The sequence below is a fragment of the Manacus vitellinus genome, unplaced genomic scaffold (assembly GCF_001715985.3).
Source record: "Manacus vitellinus isolate BGI_N305 unplaced genomic scaffold, ASM171598v3 scaffold_2_pilon, whole genome shotgun sequence".
Classification (NCBI taxonomy): Eukaryota; Metazoa; Chordata; class Aves; order Passeriformes; family Pipridae; genus Manacus; species Manacus vitellinus.
The window spans coordinates 46172046-46198870 of record NW_021940208.1 but is presented as its reverse complement, the minus strand read 5'-3'; the positions used below and the strand labels follow the sequence as shown (position 1 = coordinate 46198870).

Here is a 26825-nt window from a genome sequence, read left to right as displayed (position 1 = left end):
CAAGGGGAAGTCCTGGAGACAGAAGAGGTGAGGACATCAGAGGGCACATTTCACTTCTGGCAGCTAGAACTGACCACAGAGTATAAGGCTGAGCTGATTCAGGTAACCACAGAGTAAAACAACCGCAGAGTAACGAAAGTAAGCTAAGAGTTAGAGGTAAGCTACCCATAGACAGACAAAAAGGGGCAGTTGCTTTTAGGGTAGAATGCTAAAACTGCTTTGTGGTCCTCCAGGCTCACCACTTCCTGTGGTATTACCCGTGGACATAGGGAACTGATTATGCTCTTCCTGTTTGCAGCCACTTATTAGGTACTTGGAGGCTATTTTTGTACCTGCAGTTAATCTACTCTTCTTTAGACTAAACAATCTTAACTCTTCCAGTCTTTCCTCATAGGTCATGTTTAGTAAATTTGAGGGATTCTAGTTGCTTTTATCTGTGTGCTCTTTCCAAGTGTTCTGCATCTCGCTTCAAGTGTAGTACCCAAACTGAACACACTACTGCAGCAGAGGCTTTGCTTGGGCCAAGCAGAAGCTGCCTCATACCTTACAGACAAACGATTTTTTACAAACATGTTGTTTGGTTTTTATTATTATTTTGCAACATAGTACAATCTATATGTGATGCGCTGTCTAATTCCAACTGAGAGGATCCTGGATATTGGATTGATCTCTGCTGGTCCATCTACACAGCCCCCATAGCTGACCAGAAGCTTGAGGGAATTTTTTTTTCTGTTGAGTTTCCAGTAAGTTATTTAGAAAGGAGAAGGTAGGTATTTTGAGGCAAGGGAGAGGATAGCTTATAAAAACTTAACATTACCAGAGCAACTACCAGGTCAGACATAGCACTGACCTAATTTACGATCCTGTCTCTGCTAGTGGCATGAAGGAGACAGTAAGGCTGCAAAGATATTGAGAGAAAAGGAAAATAAAAAGAAATAAATACATTTATAAAAGATTGCTGTTGGTAGAATGGAGTGAAAGCAGATGTAACCCAGTGAAGTTCAGACCCTGAAGTAATGTTATCTCTTTTACTTACTGAGAAAAGTGAGCAATGCCAGTGAAAAAGTTTCTGGCTCCAAAAATCACTTTTTATGATTCATGCATAAGAGAAATAAGTCTTCTTTGGGAACAGACTTTTTCTCATCATTCCTTCTTCTTTTAAAGAGCTACTCAGGAGCCTTGCCTATCTAAAATACATTTCTTTGCTTCCTAGTTCCTGTCCCTTGTTCAGCAGTACTTTCCCTTCAGTATTAAGAACTCTAACTATCTGCTGTGAGGCTGTGTAAGCAAGCAGGCACAACATGAAGCTCTGTTGCTAGACATAGATTTTTATTTGAGATTATCCAGGGTGGTAAAATTGTACAGAATGGGTGGTTGAAATCACTCATAGTCCTTAGATAAGAGCTCCCACTCATTCTTTTGATTAAAATGCTGGAAGTTTTTGGAAATTATCTAATTTCTCCCAGTTGAGCAGTTAACCTTTGCTGAGATTGAGGAGAACTTGGGTCCGGTCCACCTTGTACAGACAGCGTGGCCAAATTGTCACCATCAGGTCAAGGCAGAGCCTTGCACCTCTCAAGATCATTTTCTGCTTTCCTAATGATCTTATGTATTTTGAATGGCTGCAGTCTCCTGTATTTTTTCAGCTCTCTTCCTCCCCCTTGACCCAGCTGTTGTACACCAGACTCTCTTTCCTCTCTGCAGGTGTTTTATCTCCTTCCAAACTGTTCCCAGGAAAGAGGAGTGCAGGAGAAAATCATTCCTATCTCCCTGACTCTCCTTTCACTGGGTTATATCTGACTCGCACGCATAGATCTTGCTGACCAAGTGAAAATCTTATCAGCTGGCCCTGACAACGTGTCATGTCCTACTCTGCCCTGGGCTTGCCCTTAGGTCTCTGCAGTAACCAGAGCAATCACCACCTTGCAGCACAACTAGTGAGTGACCTTAGGAAGCACTTGAACATTTGCATATTACTGCATACATAAAAATAATAATAAAAATCAGTGGGATGTGGGGTGGTGTGGAGTACCTCTTATCAACAGGCTTCACAAAAGCTCCTTCATTTGTTTATAAGGAACTGCAGACCAGAGATGCCTGGATTTGCAGACAGGAAGGGTGAGGGGGGAAAACACCTCCACTTGTTTTCTCCTTTGAGCAACAACATTTCTCTTAACCTTAACCAAAGAAGGTAGTGAAGCCACTTGGCAAAAAGACTTGTGTTAAGTACCTTGGCTGGAAATGTTTATGCTTGTTCCTGTTAACACACAGAGTATTCTGTTCCATGCATGTCGAGGGGAGAGAGGGGAAGAACTCACCACCCCGTGCAGCCATTCCCCTCACTGCACTCCTAAGACATGTCTGGGCAGGAGTTTGCCCACAGACAGTAACTGCTGCCTGCAGGGAGGGATGCTGGCTTCAGCTACCCATCTGTCCTCCTGCCTTTCTACCTAGTCTGCCAAACACAGCCCCTTGAGAGGGACCACCACCATCAGCCAGGGCAGGGGAGCTTTACTGCTCAGAAGGAAATTATCTGAGCCATGGGATGGGGATGTCTGCAGCCCCAATGAAGCCCAGGTCAAAGTATGGCCATGGCAGTACGGGATGTCCTAGCCACGGAGACCCAACAGAGATCCTCTGAGAGTGAGCCCTGGACCACAGGCTGGAAAATGCCCAAGACACACAGAACGGAAGAAGCACAAGCTTTTTGTTCCTGCTGAAGAAGCACAATCTCAATATTTCCTGCTGTAACCCTGCACTGAACCTCATCTGCTTTAGGGGAAGGTGGGTTTACTGTATGGGGCCTCCTGTTCCCCCAGGGACACACATTTCCAACTGTAGATTATTTCTTTGCTTTTGATTATCCCACCTTCTGCCCCAGCTCAGCTCCCTGTGCCTCCTGGAAGGATGCACCCATCTCAAACACCTACACAGAGGCAGCAGTAATGTGATGGTCCCTCTGTAGCTCTGCTCTCAGACTCCGGTGTCAGCCAGAAACACAAGCAGAGCCCTGTGGTGGTCTCAGCTGGAGATGCCCTTGGCAGAAAAGGGCTGATGGCAAAAAGCAAAAGAAGATGAAGGCCGTGGGGTTGGCAGGGGACCTGTAGGATCACCATGCCATGTTCACAGTGCTGCAGGCAGTGACCTTCTCAGCAGAGCTCAGTGAGCAGTGACAGCCTGTGGTGCTTCTCAGCTTCTGGGACTGTGGGATGAGAAGCCCTGGCTGCCACCAACTTTGTGGGATGGCAGGGAGTCTTTCTGACTTAGCAGGAATTGACACAAAATCCTGGCAGGAAGGAAAACAAATACCACCCCTGGGTACATCCAATGTGGAGAGTTTGTATCCTAGCAAGATGACACACAGCTCATTAGGGAAGTTGAAGAAGCTTTGGCTTCTGCACTGAAAGGTCATCTTTGCAAGGAGCTGTGATCTGAACAGGGTGCACTCATGAAGGTTGAAATCCCTGTTGGGTGCCAGCCCTGCACCAAGCCAGGCAAATGGATCTGCTCAAAGGAAGACTGAACTTTGAGGTACAAGAGTCACTGACACTTGAAAATGCTGAATTTCTGTGAAGAACTGAGTTTCTAGGGACAATATTAAGTAAATATGATATTGGAGGTTTTGTAGTAGCCAAACTACATGTGGCATGAAGATGTTGAAAGGTGGTGTAAATTAAAGTAAAATTGTCTATTGCATTAGTTTTGCTTGAATATAATTGTATCATCTGTTTTGTAAGGTGGAACATTTCTATCAAAGATATGCTATGGAAAAGCCAGATGCCATTAATGATGGTTACTTACTTAAAGTACCTCTGTTCCCAATTTGTGAGATAACTACTTCTGTTATTAACAAAAGGTGGCTGACTCAGCACCCAGTATGCGGTGTGATGTTTGCTGGGATGGGATGCCAGCCTGGGGCAGCAACTTGGGTGCATGGTAAACTTGCAGTGGAGAAGCTGTTTGTACCTGCAGAGAGTCCTGTTCTCCTGGTCACCCAATAAACACTGTACTGAGATATGGTTAGTGAGTCACTTTCACTGTTTCTTCCTGGCTAGGGTTTGGTTTCTGCTTTTGTGGCTTACAGGATGAAATATCAATAGAAAGGCTTTTATGTGACATTCTGTGTTATTGTTTAGGAATTCATTTGTGAAGAAGGAAAAGGCAGTCTCCAAATAACAGAAGATTTTGGCGGATTTCCATCTGCAGTGGAAATTTAGAACTTCTGAGCTCTTGTTTCCTTTGGAAATATAAATCAGCGTGCATTGCCCTGAATATGAGCCCTAGACACATCTTTATGTCTGACTGGTATCTGCAGAAGAGTAGCCTCACATCTTAGCTGGATACAAAAATAACAGCAACTATAAAAATTAGTAGAGTGGACCTGGTAGAAAATCAGTATGTATTATTATGAAAGCAAATTCATGAGAATCTTCAAGTACACAGTTTTGCTTCTCATTTTGACTGTCAGGTTATGCAACTGTATTCTTTCAAATACCAATAGAGTCTGTGTAATTATCTTTTGGGGGGCTAGAATAAAATAAGATTGATGACATATTCAGTTGATGGTATATGGTTTTAAAATATAAAATGGAAGTCTTGATTTATGGAAAGCTGTTCAAAAGTACAACATAAATCTTAGCTCAGATGTGGAGTTTAAAAATTCTATCTTTAAGCAGGTTAAGCCTCAGGAGGTATGTTACTAGAGCTTGGTTAATTATCTCCAGACTAACACACGATTTTTTTAGAAAAGTTAATGTAACTATACAAAAAAGAAACATAACTATTAAATGAACACATCAGTTGACTGGTCTTTAGAAGTCTTCAGTGCCTCTGTTTTTTTAACTGTTTCAGGTCCTTTTTGAGAAATGTAAATGGCACATGTACGGGTGACCAGCACAAGGTATTTAAAGGGCCAAATGAATGATATGTTCTTAAGAGATTTTGCATGTACCTGAATTTCAGCATGTACTTTGCCTAATTGAAAATATAAATGTTTTCAATTCAGCAGCTGATAACAATGTCCTGCTGTAAGGCACAGCCATCTGAGGTGATGTGCTCTCTCCTGTTTTAGGAAATGAATCCCTGAAGAGGAAAGCCATACAGAAGACCCAGGCTTCAATGTCATCTGTAGAGAGAAGACTGAGTGTATTGCAGGTATCAGCTGGGCACAGCCAGAGGTCCTTCATAGTACTGGCATCCGGACTGAGTCAAATAATAAGTACCCTGAAAAAGTTGGGATCTGAAGTCCCGAGTTACCCCTGGTAACACCTCTGCTCCAGGCATTTTATTTAATTGGAGTCAATGAAACACCAAAGAGTATACATTGACCAGTCTCTATAACACCAAACAGTCCCATGGCACCTATTCCAGAGAAGGCTTATAAGGATAATCAGATACTGTAGGACTTGTGGGATATGGAGAGGAATCCCATGGTCACAGCTTTAATAAAATGGCTGCGCTCATCTGGCATCTTGCTTTACATTGCAAAACTATGTGTAAGTATTTTGAGAGATAGAATAACAAGGGATTAACAGGGATTTAATATCCCTGTTGACTGTGTAGTGATTTGTTTTCTCTACCAGTGGGCCTGTGACTCATACTTGCCTAGCCAACTCCATGTGGTATCCACAGGAGAGATTTTTATGTACATATATTTTTTCTCTACATTCCCCTATACTCACTCCCAAGGTATTTGCTGCTCAGCCTCTCTCCTCCCCCTTGCCTCACTCCATGATGGAAAACTAAAGATTTAAAATCTTAAATCTCAGCAGTGCGAATTTCAAAATCATCAGCTTTAATTATTCACAAATTCAGTACTTCAGTCTCCTTCTCTTACCCATCCACCTATCACGGCTGGCTGTGCCACGTCTCCTTTCCCCTCCTTCCACAGGGACTTGTGCAAATGAAGTGGACTGTATCTTTGAATGAAGCTCTGGTTGTAGCATGACTGCTAAAAATATTAGAAGAGGTACGTTGGCTGTCAGCTGCTCGAGGTATGCCAGAGGAAAGCTCCCCACGCCCACCTCAGTGCTCACAAAGCAGACCAGGGTACAAAACTTGTTTGAACAGAGGTATTTTAAGACATTGGCTGCATACCAGTTATTGCTGAGTCCTATTCATTTTGCAGTACACTCTCTGCTGCTATGTATTAGTAATCAAAGAAAGCTAAAAGCAAAGCATAGATAACAATCTATCCTGGCGTGAGTTTTAGAAGATGAAAGAGCTTTGTTATTCATGCCTCAATAACAAGCTTTGCATTCCTGTCCTTGCACCGGCTGCATAGGAACCACACTAGCAAATAGCAGCACTTTCCACCTTTCAGGTTTCCTCAGTGATTTTCTTCAAATGAAGGCAAGTCTTAGTGGAGAAAATCTATAAGTACAACTGAAGGGAAACACAAGCCACATTACTCTTGTCCAAGTCTAGACAAAAGTGAAAAAAATCTCAGCACTGTAACCTCTGTCCTTGTGCAGTGAGAAGGCAGAAGGCTCATAGCACAAGAAGAGGATTGCAGAGATGCTGCCAAATTGCCAGGTGTGAATGTGCTAAAAAGGAGGACTGGTCTGTAAGATCTTGTGTTTTCCTGTAACCCTGAAGATTTTAAAGCAGGGCCAGAGTTTGTCCTTTGCCATCGATTTCTCCAGAACTGGCAGTGGTCTGTGAAAGCCTCCACCCTCAGCATTTTCCATCGGGCCCTGTGCAGTCTGGTCCTGCAGTTCTTGGACTCCCTCTATGTATCTTTCTGGCTGCAGATCTCCCAGAAGGCACATCTCTTTCCAGTCTGCCCACAGCTCTGGACTAGTCTGATTTAAGTAATTGGCTAGAGCCAGACAGTCTTCTTAGTAAACAGGAATAAATAGTGATTCATTGTGGTTTAGATTAATGGATTTTCAGAGCATGTAGATTAAAATCTTGGAATCAAAGAATTCAAAGAGAAAACAAAATTTGGCAGCAGGAAGCCTTAGAACCACTTCAAAATCTTTAATCTATATGTCAGCGATGAGATCCAAGAGTTGTCCTGCCTCTTGGGGGGTTCCAGGGCTCTGGATGTTTCCTCTGGAATTGACCAACACATGGAAGCCCTGGATTCTGCTCTGTATCTACTGCAAAGCTGCTGCTAGAGCTCCCTGGGGGAAAAAATCTCTTGAATACATGGGAATTAGCCCTCTCCTTCAGTTCATATCTGTTCTGCCAGGGGCTGCTAAGTCAAACATGTCTCTCTTCCTCTTTGAATGGCTCTGCTGCTTGTGAATCAATTCCTTTTCTTACTGGAAACCAGTCTAATAATAAGACACGTTATTTCTCTGACTAACTACTGCCTTGGCTGACTGTTTAATTTACTTTATTCCTTCATTTTTGGGAGTGAGGGGGAGAAGAGAGTGGGCAATGATATGCAATATAACAGATTTCAAAAATATTTGCTGTATATAGTCATGACTTTTCATGACCTCTACTGCATTAACAACCTCCTCTGCGAACCAAACATGTATCAGGTTATCTCGTTTGAGCAGAGTGCAGACTCAGTCATCTGATGCCAAAGCAGAGGCCATGAGCTTGGAAAGAACCTTGCTACAATGGAGAGGCAAACTGTGAGAGAGAAGAAACTTTCATTACCAGGATTTGACATCCTATACATATACACATGCATATACAAAAGACCCTATGCTGAAATGAGCATTTCAATCAGTCCAAAAGGTGACCTTTCTGCTTGCTGAGAAATGGAGAATACGTTGGAATTAAGCCATTAAAAAAAAAAAAATCTAAGAAGAATTCTCTCTGTGTTTCATGGTTACCTTTCCCAAATATGAGCTATTGATTCTAGTGTATTGATTTCCTTTTGCCAATGCTGTGTTGACTTTGATTTTTTAAATTCCCAAACAGATGCTGTACTCATTGGAAGGTACTTACTGGAGGGGTGGCTCAGCCTAATGGACATAAATCAATCATACCTCCGTTCAGTTAGCACTTTTCCTAGAAGGATTTGCTTGCTGTAGGGAAGTTCTTTGACATGGTTATCCTCTAACCTTAATATTGGATCCCCATGTCCTGGTTTTGGCTGGGATAGAGTTAATTTTCCTCCTAGTAGCTGCTACAGTGCTGTGTTTTGGATTCAGTGTGAGAATAATTTTGATAACACACTGATGTTTTGGTTGTGGCTAAATAGTGCTTGTCCTAAGTCAAGGACTTTTCAGTTTCCCAAGCTCTACAAGTCAGGAGGTGTACAAGAAGCTGGGAGGAAGCGCAGCTCATCCAAAATATCCAAAGGGATGTTCCATACCACAGAACATCATGTTCAATATATAAACTGTGGGGTGCTGGCTGGAAGGGACTGATCGCCGCTCAGGTATGAGCTGGGCATTGTTCAGTCAGTGGGTGGTGAGCAATTATACTGCACATCACCTGTTTTGCTTGGGTTTTATTCCTCTCTCTCTCTTTTCTATTACCGTTGTTGTTACTGCTATTACTATTATTATTATTACATTTTATTTTTTTTTTTAATTATTAAATTGTTCTTATCTCAACCTACGGATTTTACCTTTTCCTGATTCTCCTTGCTATCCCACGGAGGGGCGTTTGGAGTGAGTGAGCAGCTGTGTGTTTACCAGCTGGGGTTAAACTACGAGACTCCGTGACTCTGTCCCTGTGACTACCTGGAGCATCCCTCGGCAGAATCCTCTGCGGTTGGCCATCAGCCAGAAGAATGTCTCCCTGGATTTCTCCCTCCCTGATGATAGACGCAGCCACTCAGCCCTTTCTGACGGCCCCGCCCTCTCCCCTTGTGACCTCCCAAAAGCGCACACAGCTCCTGCTTTGCCTTGGCTCTGCTCCTCTCCTGTGGCTTCTCACCCAGGGGAAGCCGGGACCGAGGCACGCCGCCTTTCCAGGGAGATGGGGAAGGGAGCTGCTTGTCCCCACCCGGGCGGGGCTGCACCACCCCTGGGCACGGTCGGCGCTTCCCCGGGGCCGCTGATGCAGCACCATGGAGAGAGGAGCGCGCCCGCCGGCACCAGGGAGGGCAGGGAGTGGGGAGCGGGGGAGCGAGCGGGCAGGAAGCAACAGGCATGGGATTCTGTCAAGCAACGAGGAGCAGCAGCACAACCCTCACGCAGCCCGACCCCCTGCAACCTGATTTAGGATGTGCATAAAGCCGTGGTGTTGGCCGCTGCGGGATCTAGCACCAAGTGCTCACCCCTTAGGCTCAGGAGAAGCCTGGGCTTGGCTGCCGTGCATATATCTGCCTCGTCGACTGGTAGCAATAAAACAGATAGTGTGTTTTCCCTGGCCGCAAGTTTCTGTATGGTAAGGGACACTCCCATGTCAGTCCTTTCCTGCTCTAGGTTGAGTTCTCTGGGAAAACTGCTAGTGTCACCCTGAAGCACGACTGGAATTGCTCTCCCCACCCTGATGAACACAAATGATGTTTGACTACAGAAGGCTGTTCCAGGTACAGGTGCTGCAATAGCAGTTGTCTTGTTTCAGCTTCCTTCCACTGTTTAGGTTCATTGCAGCATCAGCATCATGAAAAGGCTCTCTGAATCTGCTTGCCGATGTGACCCAGAACACCTGGGCATTGTCCTTTCTGTGTTGGCTACCATCAGAGTAGCACTACTTGACCCATGAGGCTCCATCAAAAGAGGCACTGACAAGATGTCAGCAGAAGATCTGAGGCTCAAAAAAGCAAAGGTTCAAGGAAGCACATTTCTTCTGCTTTCTTGTACACCTCCCTGAACTCATGGCATGGAAAACCAGAATGCACATGAAAGAGTGCCACAGGCAAAGCATATCAAATGCCAAACTAATTGTTTGAAGAAGCCTAGTAGCTGCCCTGACAGACTAAGGAAGTGTCATAGGAAAGGGATGTGGACACAACTCGGTTTGCTAGTTACAATTCTGTATTTTATGTGAATGAAACAGCTCTCTGTAGCATCATCAAAATCAAAATAACTGAAGTGTCTAAGCAGTGCTAGACAGCTAAAAGATAGTTCTTGTCAAATCTGGTTAATTCTGTGATTGTAAGAATTCAGAATTATACACATTGAGAGGAATGAGAAGAGAGGTTAACTACTGTCTGTGGAGTACTGAGGTGTTAGCAGGAGGCAGGGTGGGTGGCAACTCTGGCATAAAAATTCAGTATCTTTTTGGAGTCCACAAATCCAGAACTTTAGTTCCCAGCCTCACTCCCTGAAGGGTCTTTGTGGACCTCTCTTACTGATAAGGACTGAGCAGTGAATCAAAAGTTACTGGTTTTCTTAAACAATATTGTCTCACTGCTAGTTTTAATTTGTGGTATTTATTGACTGTTTGAGTTTATGTCTGTGAGTAATGGTCCCTTGGTTTTGATCATATAATTTCCATGAGTGTTTCTGATGCACTGATAATCATAACCAACTTAACTGAAGAGACAATGTTCCCAGATAATATTTAGCTTGAAGCTTGTTGTATTTGTGTCAGATTTGATGAATGACTTTGTAACATATTTCTCCCAAAGCAGTTGATTTAATAAAAGATATTGCTTCTTCCCACGAACACTACCTTAAATGAATGTAACTACAAAGCTATTACTATTCAGGATCTCCCTCCAGGATCTTTCAGTGGAATGTTTCAGTCACTGCAGCAGAGCACACTGTGGCTGTACCATGTGAATGTGCGTGTACATTTGGCAACAGCCCAGATAGCTTTGGACACTGTGCTAACATAGATTTCCAGAAACACGAACCCCTTGAGATCTGTATGTGAGCTCGGTTGCAGAAGCTGAGCTCTTATTGCCTTGGCTGTGCTCCTATCAGCACAACTAGTCTTTAGCAGAAAGTCAGTTCTGGTAAATACCTACATACTACCTGTGACCATGGGGTAACACTGCTCAAAGAAAGACCTCTGGAGCCTGTTTGTTTGCTTGATGTGAAAAACAAGAAAAAAAATATCTTAAATGCAGAAACCTCTCCTGCAAAATCCTCACAAAATTGCAATCAAACCTTTAATGAGTGAATGAATCTGCTTTGGAGAAGAAGGGACTTATGATATAACATATATATCATAATATAATACTAATGTTACTGTTACTGCTAATACTTTCTGTAGGGTAACCTGATAGATAGGAATGGAATGAGGAACTTGTGTAAGTTATCTTTGGCTATAGGGAAGATTGCAAATAGATTCCATAAAAAGATGAACACACAGAAGAAAAAGTTATATTGCCAGCCCTTCCTGGTGTCAGTATGTCAATTATGATGGTACATTGAAGCTCTGAGGACAGAGATGAGAGTTCATTACTTCTTTAACATGAGCATTTTATTGTTTTACAACGTAGGACAGAGTGAGAGTGCAAAGCTCTTCCACTGTGGAACTCTTGTTTTCCTCAGATTATCAGGAGTTTATGTTTAGCAGATTTTCTAAACTAAATACCTCACTCCTTCCCAGTAGTGTTTATGCTACATGTAACATTACCCTTTCCTGGTGCCTGCACTAGCAAGTTAAAATTAGACTTTCTAAATGTCATTACAGCAGCTTATTACTCTCTAACAAGAGTACGCTACTTTTATTTATTGTGAATTTCTTGTCTGTGTTACTCTCAACAACAAATAAGCAAAATCTTACTCAGATGCTTAAGTATATATTTAAAGGATGCACACATAACGTGCATATTTTGTTTATTCAAGTTTCAATCAACAAGTGATCAAAATAATAGCAGCAATACAAAGTGGCAAATAGATTACTGATAGCTGATTATTCTGGAAGTAGCTTTTGTACTACTAATAATAGCAATAATGGTAGTTTCAGTTACTTTACATTGCTTTAAACAATGCCTGAGAAGAAGAGCTGGGGTTTTTTTTCTTTAAATCTTGGAGCAAATAATCCATAAATAGTTATTTGCAAGGATAAAATATTCACTTTTAAAAAGTATGTGTGAGTTTCTATGCCTTTTAAGTAATTTTTGATAAATGGCATTCTTTAAAAGAAGTAAAACTCTTCTCATCCATTCACATCCTTCGTGTGATTCTTGATGGTTTGAAGTAAAAGGTGTATAAAATGAGGCCGAGTTTTATCTCAATATCGTCTGTATGCGTAAGGGTAGATCTGTATGTTCCAGCATGTAGTCTGATATGTCAGGGGCATGAGAGGCAAAAAAAGGTAAGGATCTGTAATAACTCCAGGTTTCTATGTTTCCATATGTATGCAAGTCTATGACCCTGTCTTTGTAATATGGTAACAACCATGCAACAGTACATTTTATATCTCGTTCAACCACTGGCTGTTAATATCTTAGAATTGTGCTTGTTTCTGGTCTCACAAAAGCTTTGGAGGACTGGTTCTGTCTAGACTGGATTTCTTTTCTGGCTCCCTAAAATACCAGTGTCTTAATGCATTTTTCTCTACTCTAGTCTGACTCCATCTTGCTAGTGTGCTGCCCACATCCAGGAAAGACGAGTCCCTCTGCCCATGCCGTCATGAGTGCTTATACAGTTTCACTGAAAAAAACATCTTGCCTAGTGTCTTAAGGCAAATAGAAAACAAAACTCTCAATTTACTGCTTTATGTACAGAGCAAAACACATTGCATAGTACACTTTTAGTTAGTCCCTGTCTCTGAGAAAAGCTGTTTTTAACATAAGGCAAGAAGTCCCCATTTGTTTTTACACTCTAATAGATGGCTGACAAATCCAACACTTTCCATTAAAACGGACATTCTGGAACAGCACACCTTTTATCTTTAAAGTTAAATTAGTAGCCTGTGATACAGCAGGTATATACACACACACTTAATTCCCAGCATATGAATATTTGCATAGTATTCATTGTTGCAGTTATGTGCTATCTAATTTGTGTGGATACTAAAAAGTGCATCAATATCTGTCACAAACCTTGCTATCTTTCCCCCTCATGCCATCCAGCAAGCAGGATGCTTATTTTTGCACGGAAATCAGAGCTACAAGATAGTTTAGTCCATTTCTCTGCTAACAGTGGTTTGATACTGATAGTGTATTCCTGAAACTATGTCCAGTGTACTTATCGCATATTACCAACCACAGAGTAGAGCTTACTGTCTTTCTTGGAATACATATCATTCCTAAAAAGTTGTTTCTGATTTTCTGCCTACAAGATCCTTTATTTATATTCATCACAATGCTTTAAACGTAATCTCTTGCACAAGCCAAAATAATCTTTTTCTCCTCAGGCTCACATCTTGCAATACACATGGCTTTCCATATGTTCCAGTTAAATTATGCTTACTTACCTTCTACTTTGAAGATAGTAAGGTGAGGTCTGCAGTGAAAAGCACCCAGCGCATTGCCAGCACAGTTCATCCAAAGACCCTGGAAAACCCAGGTTGCAGTGATAACAGATGATGCTCGACTAGTGACTTTCCACTCATTTGATGCAGTAGCAGCAATAGCAGCTCCCAGCCCACAGAAACAAAATATGAAAGCTATAATCTGTATTCCTAGCATGTTTCTCTGTAACTCAGGGACTTAGTAATGCCACTGTGTGGAGAGAAAAGTACTGTAGTCATGTGAGTAAGCAAAAAGGCATAACATAAGCAAATTATACTTGAACAAGTTCAGTACCACTTGCTGCAGAAAGTTAATGTGGCTGAAAGAAATTGTCATGCTTCACTGATTTAAGAAAGGCCCTAGGCATTACAAATGTTTAGAAAGAGAGTCATAGTACAGCTTTATCGGAGCTAATTACTAGTACTTACTTGCTAATTTCTAATTGTAAAAATTAGTTGTTTTCATATTTTTTTCCAATTAAGGTATTCCAGTTAATGCTTAATTTTTAGTTAATTGGAAACTTACAACCGTTGCAACTAGCAAAATAGGTTCAGAGTCCAAACTGTACAGTGCTATTTAACGGATTACCATAACATTTTAGAAGGATCACACAACACTTGAAAAATAACTCATTGAAATGTGAAATTAATTCAGGCATAACTAGTCACCATGCAAGCAGCTCTAAAACAGTAGCCTGTTGGAGGTACTGTCTGTGGGTGTATTTGTAGAATAGCAAATCTAGAGCAACAACAGAAAGAGCAAGTGGTCCCTGAGTGGTGATTCAGCTGCAGCAGTCAGCAGAATGAACCTCCTTGAGTCTCAGCCCCCACTGAGATTTTTCCTTTAGTCAGTGTAGAAAACTTACTGCATCTTACGCTCTGCATGAAGTACGTAGCGCAGCAACATCTGTCTTACCACTGACTGAACTTCTGCAAACTCATGCCATGAAGAATTCTCAAAGAATGTAACTGATTAAAAAAAAATGTAATCTTTGTAGTAGGCACCACCACAGTGAAACAGCTATTCTACTTCCAGTTCCTGAGTATACTATCCAATACTGGTGTGGGACCTACATACAGTTTTGCAACATGTGTGGCCTTCACTCTTTTAAGTTGACAGCTTCTAGCTGTACTTAAACCTCTCCTCGTTGTCTGGTCCTTTTGTTCTCCTCTCTGAAGAAGAACATGTCTTTTCTCTTTGGTGCCATTTGGTGACATGAGATCACCCTGCATATTGAGCATACCCCATCACTTCTGACAGTAAGAGTAGTCTATTTTTTTTTACCTTTGGGTTCTTCTAGTGTTGACTGTCCCTGTTATGGCTGTGATAAACGCCACACTGAACTTTGGCATTGAAGTTTTTCTGTGGACTTTTCACAGCTCAATGAAGGGTTAATCAAGGATGCTAAAAAATCATTGACATTCCACATAAACAGCAAGAGGAATTTCACCGAGGCTATCCTGTTGAACCACCACCTGATACTTCTACTTTAACGAGCCTTTGGCTCAGCACTGAGAAGAAGGACCCAAAAGGATGACTGTACAGATCAGAGAATTACACTGCAGGAATGAATTTCTTTTCAGAGTAATTAGTATGTTCACATCCCACACATCTAGAGTGAACAGAAATTTTTTTATTAACACAGTCAGCTTGAAAGACATGAAAAGTGGTTTTGCTACAGAGCAGCATTATAATATAGCAGGTTGTTTTAATGTTGAGGATGATAATACATAGGCAGGAAGCAATTTTGCATTGCTGTCAAATAATCCTGTCACATATTTTTCCTATGCTAAGGGTCAAACTTCATGTAATTTTTCATATATCTCTTCATGAAATTGAAAAGGGTATAGAGGAGAATACAGAAATGGGTCCTGCTTTGAAGCAGATTTTTGAGAGCTAAGATTATTCTTTTTTTCTACATCTGTGATACAAAATGGTGTGGGGTTTGGGTGGGTTTTTTTGTTTGTTTGTCAAAGACTGTGTTAGCGCACAGAAAGACTGAGAAGACATGTCATTAGGTACGTTTTTACTTTTTCGAACCAGTTCAGTGACAATGATGTTGGCTGAGTGCTCAGAGTAGCTCAAAGACGTTTTACATATGATGCTAAATTCAGGCCTTGTTCTGGACTTTCCCTGAGTGTTCTCACTGATATAAAAACCAAAACCAAAACCAAACAATCCCATGAAAACCAAACCAAACCACCAAAAATCTTCCTAAAACTGAGAAGCTGCTCATTTGGACTGGAAAAGCAAGGAAGACTGGATGCCAACATTATCCATTCCTCCATACTCTTCTTTTTTGCTATACACAGCAGTGTGCCTTATCAACATAGCCTGTGAGGAGCTACCCAGGCTCAGCAGCATTGGGCTATTTGTCTGCTCCTTAGTGACTTTGCCCTAAGGCAGAGATGTGTCCTCAGTAAGACCTTGCTCTTTTAAACTGATATCATGCTAGGAAGGGTTTTCACATTTCTGTTTCTAGATAAACTGCAATACAAATTCCTAAGTCATTTTGCCTTGTCATTCTCAGATGATTGTCTACCAAGGTCCCATCCAGTACATACTCAGTCTTGAATGTCATGCTGGTGGGACACTGAAAGCCATTAACTTTACTGGAAAGTGCCTGTGGTCACCACTTGAACCACAGACTACACTTCCATAGTTTAAGTAGGACTTAGTGGTTTCTTGGCCTTTATCCTGATTCTTTTCTAGTGCATGAATTCTGTGGAATTCATGGTCAAAAGCACTTCACCCTGTGTTGTTTCTAGGCAGTTAGTGTGTGAGTGATGAATAAATTAAACAGATACTTAAGTGATAAGAAAGAAGTAAGCAGTCCTGTTTACAACCCTCATTTCTTCTATAAACTGTCAGGAAATAAGTTAATCAGTCATTTAAGAAGTTCAAGGCAAAGTTTAAAGTTAACCTGTTAAAGGCATTTTCCATTATTTCAAAACTTCTTTTCTCTGTTACTGAGCAGACAAAAGTTGGAAAACAGCCATGAGTTTAAGAACTGTTTAAATACAGGTCTGGAAAAGGGAAAACATTTTGCTACAGGCCTTTGTTGAACCATTTTCCCCAAATGTCACAAATGGACTAGCTGATCACGTGATATACTGCTCTCTGTGTTTAATTGAATGCTGCGTCAATAACGTGTAATATTTCTTTTGCTACTAATATTGTTCTTTTAAATCGGTCCAATGCCAGTTTTTAAACACAGCTGACACTTTTGTAGCAGGGCAAGAATGTTTACAAAGGTAAGCCGTAGTTTTCAGTTTGTGAATTTGACTTCAGCCTATGTTGTTCTTGTAACCTACTAGCTGAATGAGTTCCCAAGCCTGATACATATCTGACAGTGGACAATATGTTTCCCTCGTGAAGACAAACACACTTAGCTAAACTGAATTAGTTGTGGGGAAAGTTAGAGTAAAATTTTAAAAAAAACCAACCAGAACCTAAGTGCAAATCAGTCCTGATGTTATCTGGCTAAGAGAAAGGAGAGCTCTGCAAAGGAGGTACCTAAGGGAGCATGGAGGCAGCAAAGTGTGAGACAAATAATTAGTTATGCCAAAGAAATCCTTCTGCAGAGTAGGTGGACCATACAAACTGATTCTGAGCACTGCCAGGAAGTTATGGGAGGCCTAAACAACAATGGAGAAGTTGGACAAGCAATAAAACCAGACGTTACAGAAACAGAGTAAGTAACTCAAAACTTCTGGAGAAGTCAAAGAAGTAAAAACATTGTGTAAAGTGGTGAAGAAATCAAATGCCTGGAGGCATCACTACTCAAGTCAGACAAGCAAGGGCTATGCTGTATGGCAATATGATGGTCCAATTACACAAACACAAAAAGAGTTACTGAGAGCTGGCAGTAAAGTCTGACATGGTGTTGAAAGAAGGAAGGATGCATTCCAGATGAGTGCCAAGTACTGCTGTCTCTGCCAGATGCATGCAATTTAGAAACTGAGTAAACAGGGTAGCAGATAAGATGTGGATTTGAAAATGCTACTTTAGGATGAGATAGCATTATGCTCCTTAGGTTACTCTGTTGACATTAGGCACTAGCAAACTGATTCGGGTTAAAGACATTTGCTGTCTCCAAGTGTATTGTTATCGGCTGCATACTCAACCTAGACTTGCAGTAAGTGGCAAAAAGCCGAAATGGCTTCATCTACATAAAAATGTGAAATGCAAAACACAAAAACCCAGTGAAGGACAAATCATATGTTTGATCAGTGCTAAAAGCCAGGGTGAAATTCAAGGTCATTGTGCTTTGCTGAGAACTTGTGGACAGATACAGATGAAGTGATGGGCTCAATGAAGAGATCATGTGTTTTATAGAACATATTCATCAAACCCAGCCACCATTAGAATTAGCCTATGCTGCAGTATACTGATAGCATTACTAAAGCTGTAGTGTTAGACATGAACAAGCACCAGGATGCTGTGGATAAAACAGTTTAATGCTTTGAAAGATGAGAGAGGCAAAGCAAAAAGATTGCAACATAGATTAAGAAGCAAGAAGGCTGGGAAAGAGGGAAGTAACAGAAATATTGTGATGTAAGTGCTACAGGTAAACACTGAAGAAATACATCACAATGCTGAAAAAAGCATTATTCTGCCATCCAAGTGAACTCAACCTGAAGAAAACCTGTGTAAGTGTCCTGAGTGCATCCACATCCACTTTTCTCAGCGGTTTGGCTGCTGGGACTCAGGGCCCTCTTACAAACGATGCAGCTGAGGGTGGCCCCTTCCTGTTGGAGATCTGGGAAGAGACTCCCAGCCAGCGTGGTGCCATGGCAGGGACCTCTCTGCTCTGTGGGATCTGCTTTTAAGCTGGGTGAAGGTCTGGGTATCATCAGAGTCCACAGCCAGATGCAGGCTGGGCTGCACTGCAGCAATGCCTGCGGCTCTTCTAAGGATCCAGCACCAAAGTTTCAGCTTCAAGCAGCTTCCATGGGATGGGGTGAGCCCTGGTCATGAACCCCTCAATAAGGGTGTCATATAATCATAGAATCAGTAAGGAAACGACTTCCAAGATCATGGAGTCCAACCTTTGACTGATCATCCCATTTGTCAAGTAGACCATGGCACTAAGTGTCGCGTCTAGTTATTCTTTGAACACCACCAGGGACAGTGACTCCTCTGCTTCTATATGCAGCCTGCTCCAATGCCTGATCACCCTTTCAGTGAAGAAATTCTTTCTGATGTCCAACCTGAACCTCCCCTGATGCAGCTTGAGGCTAAGTCCTCTTGCCTGGGAGAAGAGGCTGCCTCCCACCTGACTACAACCTCCCTTAAGGACCGTGGCAGACACATCTCTCTTGGACTCTACCAGCCTGCCATCTAGGATGCTATCACTTCACCATGGGATTTAGGCAAGAAGGAAAAAGTGTTGCTTCTCTCCTGCACTGATTCACCTCCCCACCTCCTTCACGAGGATGCCTTCACCCAGCCCACTTCTCATTCTGGCGTGGTGGGGAAGAGACCTCTCCACTTAATTATTACATTTGTTGGGCATCTACCCGTGTGCAGCTCTCATGACTTTTGCTATGCTGCTGATCATTCTTTCCACAAAGGCAGTAGAAATGCATCTGCTCATAAGCAGACATATGTACCCCTTCTGCCTTAAACAACTGGGTACTGAATATGATATGAAAGTTCCTTTGTGCAGTGACAACCTCTCCTCCTCACACAAGCTCTTTAGTACCAGCCTGTCTACCAACAAAGGCTAGGCGATCTCCCCTAAAACTGATGCACAAAAGACAGAACTATGCCTATGCATCCTCAGCTCCTGTGAGCTGTTCATATGATCCTGAAAGCAGAATTTGGTAGACTCCAGCATTTTTACATTACAGAGAAATCATCTTCAATACAGTCATTAACACATTTGCTTGTCACCTCTGACATCTCAAATCCATGGCATGCCAGACATACCTCTTCATCACTTTAACCAAGGTCAGGATTTGGATAGGTTCTTCCTGCAACTTCTTTGTATTGCTTCTGGGAGCAGTGTAAGGTTCTCCATTCTTGCTCTAACTGTGTTTGCCTCAGATCATTTCCTCTAGAGTAGCAAAGGACTCTATATTCTACTTTTACTTTTTGAGTCTTAACAGTGCTGCTTACCCTTCCAGAAAGCCCAAACCTAGTGTTTCATACAACACGTGGATTAGCTTTCAGGTCTGTCAAAGGGAAACTTACTGAAATGTTCAAGAAATCCTTCACCTCCTCAGTTTTCGGGTACCAATCAATTAGACCAAGGTGTGATTGAGGGCAGCTGACAGCGTGTCAACTCATCGTCATGCAAAAGTGAAAGAGAGCCCAAGTCTGTAAAACTGGAGAAAGCCAGTAACGTCCCGATAGCCTTGTGAATGCTTCAGCCAACTAAGCCAACACCATGATGCTTGCCAGGAGTAGCGAGGTGACTATGTGGATCTGTCTCACACCTCCAAATGGACCAGGTGGAAAGCATGTGCGAAGAGTTAAGGTGTGGCACAGCTCTTTGTTTGCTAGAGTGTTCCTAGCTTACCACCCAGCTGGACTTAGGCCCAGCACCTACAGCCCTTTTCTTCAATCCACTGTTGATGCTAATTAAAAACACACCCAGGCAGTCCATCAGCCATGACTCACACACCTGAGAACTACTAACCACAATAATGTCTTCCAAAATTATCAGAAGTTGGTAAAGCATGATCACAGCCCTCCGTAGGCTGAGCCCAGCTTCATCTGCCTTGTAAAAACTAGCAGAAGAATGCAGCTTGAGAGTAGCCAGGTAGGATTCAGTAGGTTCAGTAGGATTTAAGTAAGCCCTTCTCATCTCTCCATAGGAGGGTAAGCATTGAAGAGGAGGGGAATTGTAACACTGCATCTTGTTCATCACTTACTATCTGCCTCTCATATGGATTACTAGGTCTTGATATTGCAGCGCCTTAAGGAAAGAAGGAACCCTTAAAATGTTTCCATCTTTCTGTAATCACGACATGGATTAGATTTCAACATTTTCCCCTTTTCAGTGGGGCTAGACTTTAGTCTGACTAAAGTCTATCATTGGAGAAGGCATTCTCTTCTGATTTAATGAGTGAGGGTGTAGACAGGAATATGTTACCAAGCATTTTGCTACAAGGGCAGTTTGCTCAATATCCTTAATGTGTCTTCATCATTCAGTGTCTCTTCTTTTGTTTTATTAAACAGTTATTTAATATGGACCAGGCTGGATGAGATGATCTTTTGAGGTCACTTCCAGCCTGGGGTGTTGTATGAAATAGTGTTATGCTGGAGTCAGTGTATAATTGACCCTAAATTATGGTTTTCATAATTTAAACATATTAATCTCTTTCAGTCTCTTGTACTAAGTATTTTCTTGAACTTTCAAATGTTTTCTGGGGCTTTTTTTCTGCATATTTCAACATTCTTGTCAAGTTATGGGCACCAAAAAGGAAAGTTATAATCTGGTATTGCCTGTTTCGGTGCCAATCCTATTTATTTTATTCAAAATAATCTGATTAACTTTATTTTCCACAGTATTGCATTGGAAAATCATATTCAGTTATGACTTTTGAGCACTTTCTAAAAGCATTATTTTCCAGAACTGGGAATTGAGTAATCTCCATATGCTATTTTACAGATTACTTTGTTAAAAGAAAATAACAATTGATGCCACCTGTGTCAAAGAAAGGCTTGCTCATTTACTGTCCTAAATAAAAAATAGTAATAAAATATTTAAAAATAATAAAAAAGTCTTGATACAAGTAATAGTCTTTGGAAATTAGGAAATTAAGTCATCTTAGACAAGTAGCTCTTGCACATGAACAACTGCTTTGGCAGATTAAAATCAGTTTAGCTGGAAAACAAGTAATTCAATGACCTTTCAACATTAAAACATATTCTTCCTAAAGATTTTAAAATATGGAATCACGCCAGAGGTACCATTTTAGATTTACTGAACATATCTTTCCATTCTGTGCTCTGCTTAATTCCACATATGTAGCCAAATGTGTTACATGGTGCCTGGAAGGCAAACCATTGTTATGGTGTTAGAGATTATGATGGGAAATACATGACTGACCCACTTCAGTTTTGTGGTGCTATCTACTTGGGCAACCAAAGCAAAATAAGTGCATTCTTGTAAACAGTGGGTTTTATGCCTCTCTATCTGTATTTAATTGTGCCCCAGCAATGCTTGCATATTTGCCTGAGAAGTTCTCAGACTGAAAAGCCAAACTCTGGAATACTTGAGGACAACACTTAAGGCAATTACTCCTGCAATTTCATTACAAAAGCAATGATGTCTGAGAAAAACTTTGCCGTTTCTTATAGCAGTGTGGGGTCTGCAGGTTCATGACTAAAGGAATTTCATTAGCAGGGTGACAGTATTTATACGTGATTACACACTGTGCTAATGTTTGTAATTTTTTGTTATTATTTCATTTGGCTTGGGAAGGGGAGGATGGGGATAGGAAAGGGGAAAAATATTACCAGGAAGTTCTTGCTAGAGTAGATGAGTACCGATAGTTCTGTCATTCAGAGGCTGAATTTCAGCAGGAATGAACACTTTGTACTCCTGTGTGAAGCTGGCTTCTCAGGGGTCCAGAAGCAGAGTGGAAGTGAGAGCTGTGCCTTCTCTCATTTGGTCCTTGGCCCTGGGCTGAGGGAATTCTCCTTTTTCTCTTCCCCTCCCCAGTTCCTTCCTCCTGAAACATAAGCTGATGGCAGGTCAAGAAACAGAGCAGAGGGAAGGGGAAAGGAAAGGGAGGGAAGGAGACAGGAGGATAGAGGAAGGGATGACTGCAATCAGTCGTGGTCAATGAGTAGTGCTGATACATTCCTGAATATGGATGTGCTCAGTGGGACAATAGGGCTGAAGCTCATGTTTAACACACAGAAGGAATAAGAACTTCTCTGTTATGTTCCAAAAGCCTATTGCCTTCATTTACTGTTCCTTGATCCTCACCCTGAGCGACTGAGCTGATTGGCACCACAGTTTTGAGTCTGATGGAGCAGTGTCATGGGGAAGAGCTTTGTAAATATTCATATTGTCTGAGTCAACATCATCTCCTTGTCTCAATCATCTTTCATCTTGCATGCATAAATTGTCTTTTTGTCTCTGTTTAATATTGAGTTCTTTATTCACAGCCAAGTGATAATTCAATCTGGAAGCTTTTTTCACTTTTCAGGAAGGACTCTAAAAGAGTGTCTGAAAAAGACTATGTACAGATGTAAGGCAAAATAAGACTGTTCACATGACTTTAGGGAGCATAGAACAAAAAATACATTTTTCATTTAGGCTGGCAACTACAATCTTTCTGAAAGTTCTGTATCTCCCTGACCCTGCCAAACTTCTTAGCTATCATTTGCTTTTTGAAATTGGCAAAATTCCAAAAAGTAAATGGTTCTCAGGGATGTGGAAGGGACTGATGGGAAACACCTTCTGCAGCAGATATTTTACAGCTCTCTGAATGATGTAATACCAAAGCCTCTATCATGTTACACACATATTCCAGATGTTCCAGTGTTTCACCCTATGCCTTTCAACAGATTTGCATTCGGCTCAAAAAGTAGGGGAATTCATTCAGACCACTGGATCAGATGTTAGTACAATCTCTTGTTTCCTATGAATAGCACATACAGTTCAGTAGTGGTGAAAAACATGCTCTTTGCAAGAAAAAATAAAATGTTTGAATTACCATTCTGTCCTTGTATTCATTCTTGTTCCAATGTGATAAAATCCATCATGCTGATTCTTACAAGAAAATGCATTTCTCGACAGGTATGTGCCCATTGTCTGACTCCTGGTTGAGGATTCAAAAATCTCTTTAAATCAGTGGTCTATCTGGGATTTGATGGAAGCGATAGTGTTATGTTTGCTGAGAAGGGCACTCACAAGAGAGGAAAAACTACTGAATTGCCATTTTCTCACCTCTGGAAACTTACAAGACCTCATTCAGAGAAGAGAGACAAAACACATTTTAAAGTGTAGAATTCTTTGTCTACCCACCATGCACAGCTGCAATACGCACATACTTCACAAATCTCCATCCCAGCTCCAAGAGCAGAGCCCCATTTGGCCATAGCTGCACTGAGGGCTGTGGAACTGCCCTTCATGGTAACACCTTACACAAAGCTGATTTTACTCATGTGCTTTATTTTCCTTTCATATTTTCTATCCACATCAGGTGATTGATTACTACCACTGCTTCTTAAACATAGCTTGACAGATAATGTTTTGAAAGTCATGCTTACAAAATGTGTCTTTTATCTTCTTTAAATGAAGGCATGGAATTTGCATCTTTGCCATTGAGTACTTTCCTCTGATGAAACTAAGATACGGGTGTGACTTCACATACAAGCAATGAAACAGAAACTAATAGTGAAATACTCATTATATATGCTGCTTTAGAAAAAGAAATTATTAAGGCAGTTCATATCACTAATGTGATAGATGTATCGTTAATGTGATTCACATATCACTAATGTGATAAAATTGAAAAAAAATAAGGAAGGAAATGTGGCTAGACAAGAAACCATTTAGGTTCAAGTGCCTTAAAAGATGTCCTGCTTGGACATTTTTATGCTGGTAAAACCCACCTAACTCAATTTTGCAGAGGATCAAAAACTTTGGCAATTGTATTTAAAAGATAAATAACACAAATAACACTGACAATTTGGAATCACTGTGGCAGAATCCTAAAAGGACATGGTGCTTTGGCAACAAATTCCTTTGTGGTTTCTATCCGTACTTGATTAGCTTCTTTTGCTCTCTGTCTGTTCTTTGTTGATCCTGTTGTGCCATCTGTTCCTGTTTCTTGACCAGTCCTTTACCATATGTCCGTTCTGTAAATGTAAAACTTTGACAGACATAAGTGGCTGTAATCACAAAATGTTAGCTATCTGAGAGGCTTTACTATTCCTTGTGCTTACAAACTTTCCAGATATACATTGGAAATGTACTACTTCGCTGTAGTTCAGAATGCAGTGAAACAACATTAGGAATGCCAAAAATCAAAATCACTCAAAACTCACAGTGAAGTTCAAAGTAAACAACAAAAGGTCTTGAGATGTGCAAAGTCAGAGAGGACAAAGAAAGAAAATGTGGAATGTGGAACTTGCATGGAAAGGAGGTACATATAAATGCTATGCTGGTATGAACCCAAAATGAAGGGTTGGATCCAATATGGGATGTGGATTGTGCAATAGTCATCACCCAGTCAGGAGTGCCCTTGCAGTTGTTTGCTATGCTTTGACTGAGGAGAGGTAAGCACTACGATTGGGATTTGTAGCACCAGAAGGCTGTAGACTTAAGGCATCTGTGGGACTTAACATTGAGTACCAAAGGGTGGTCTAAAATGCTGTCTGTGTCCTGGATTTAAGCACTCTATTAAGAGCTACAGGAAGTGCCCCAGTGAGGCCTGGATCAGTTCTGTGCTTAGTACATACACCATATATTGGGATACATGGCTTCCTTATTATTGGGAACCTCATGGCTTCCTTAGTAAAGAGGAATGTATGGAAAAAGGCAACGATCAGTTCTGAAGAATAATATATTAACTAAAGCAGTTGGCAAAGAAGTGGAACACCCATTCCTTGACTTGCGTAAATCCAAACCTCCAGTTCCTAGGTAAATCCTGCAGACTATGTGACCAGTGGATTATAGAGCAAGTGGGATGGAGAAACTCTTCAGTCTCTGCCCTAGGCAGCCACACAGCTGTTAAAGCAAAATTTATGACTTGAGAAAAGACATCAGACCTGACCCTGGGGCCTAGCAAGTAAAGGACTTGGATAGGGATACACCTAACATCATCTCATCTTTCAGTTCTCGTATATTTTATATTATCCAGTGTAACATGATAAAAAGCTGAAATAATTTTGGTGTAAGGAACCATCTAAATACAGGCTGATATAGAGAGTCTATGCTTGTATTATCTTTATCGCTGAAAATCAGTAAAGCAGAAAAGCTTCTGTCTGGTTTCTTCTCCCCTCATTATTGATATGAGCACTTGGTGGGACACTCCTTCTGCAGCATGCAAAACTTTTTGAGATTCTTCAGGGTGATGTTAAAGCAAAAATGACACAACATCCTTATAATTTCTACATGAGTGAGGAAATCAATACCTCCTGTTATACCCTGCAGAAGCAATCTGCGCAGGTTTCACTTTCTGGATGCAGATTTGGGCTCTTTCTCTTGTTGCAATGCTTCACTGCCTCTGTATCCTCCAGCTTCCAAAAGGTGCCTGCACTGTGACCATAATGCTGGTACTGCTTCTTTTTACCAAGGTCTTGAGGGAATCATTGTCACTAGGCCAGTTTTACAAATTAAAAATTCCTGCATCTCTAATGACTGATGATCATCTGCAAAATCTTTTAATCTAAATTCCAACTGTTTCAAAGTAACAGAAGTCCCATTCTTTGCAGCAAAAAGGGAACAGCAGGCCTACCAGTCCCCTTTTTTCTTGAATCGTTTGAATGAGAGCAGAGCTTTTACCTTCCTCTGGAGACAGACTTAAAAACTTTTGATTACCTCAGGGTTCAGATGGAGCAAACCCAACACATTTTCTGAGATGTTTGACCTGACCTGTATTTGGAAACTCAGGCTTGGGGTTCAAAAGTAGATGATGCCTACTTTAAAATCTCTATCTCATGCTTTCCATGCAGCTTCAAAAGGATGGAATGCTTTAAACTGATAGGCAGTAGTACCACTCTCTATTTAAAATGCAAAGAAAACAATGCCTTTAAAAAGCCCATTTATTCTTTTAAACTTTCTTACAGTGATTTTGTTGAAAAATCTCTAATGGACTCAATTCAGGTATGCTACAAATGTGCCACAGATTGGGCCTCTGGAGGGCAACATAATGCACTTAAGATGTTTATTGCATCTCACAGTGTCCTGTAGTCACTCACAAGGATAGATATTAAAATGCTAATCCTAAAATCCAAATTGATTTTTTTGACATTGTTTTGCTGTTATATCAAGTAGCTTGCCTTAATGTGCAAGTATCATTGATCATCACTGCCTATGTTTGCAGACTTACCCACAGACTTAGTAATGAAGATATTTATATTACATCACCTAAATTAATGTAGAGCCCAGGCACCTACATATCCCTGTCAGTCTCAAATCCAGGGACCACTGTTCTATTACAGCACTTCTGGGAATGTCTTCAAGGCCAAGGTCCTGTACAAACTAATGCAGCAGGAAGAGTTAAGCTTATTATAAACATATTAATGTCAAAACAAATAGCAGATAAAATACAAAACAAAATTATTGCATTCATGAAGCAGAGCTGAGCAATGACCTCATGCTGCTCATCAGCTAGTTGGTATGCATTAGCTGATGCTGTTGGGCTGATGTCACTTCTAATGCAACATTCCCAGGCATGTGTTTGCCTAGACATGGTCCCCCTTCCCATATTTCTTCAGCCAGTAGCAAGTGGCTCAACATAGGTACCACAGCAGGCACCAGAATTCTCCAAAGCTGTTACACGAGTAACAGCTCGAGAAACACCAGTGAGAAAAGTCAAATATTACTCATACTTCATGGATCTTTTCTGTCTCTTCCCATCCA

At 41.2% G+C, this 26825-nt stretch overlaps 1 protein-coding gene across 1 annotated transcript in view; it reads right to left on the bottom strand.

Annotated features, from left to right (window-relative positions):
- Positions 1-13448, bottom strand: part of CLDN10 (claudin 10) — a 59000-nt gene extending 45552 nt beyond the window's left edge. The window contains exon 1 of the mRNA XM_008929152.2: positions 13234-13448. Within this exon, the coding sequence (XP_008927400.2) occupies positions 13234-13447 (214 nt within the window). The 5' untranslated portion in view covers position 13448. The remainder of the gene's footprint in view (positions 1-13233) is intronic.
- Between the last annotated feature and the right edge of the window lie 13377 nt (positions 13449-26825).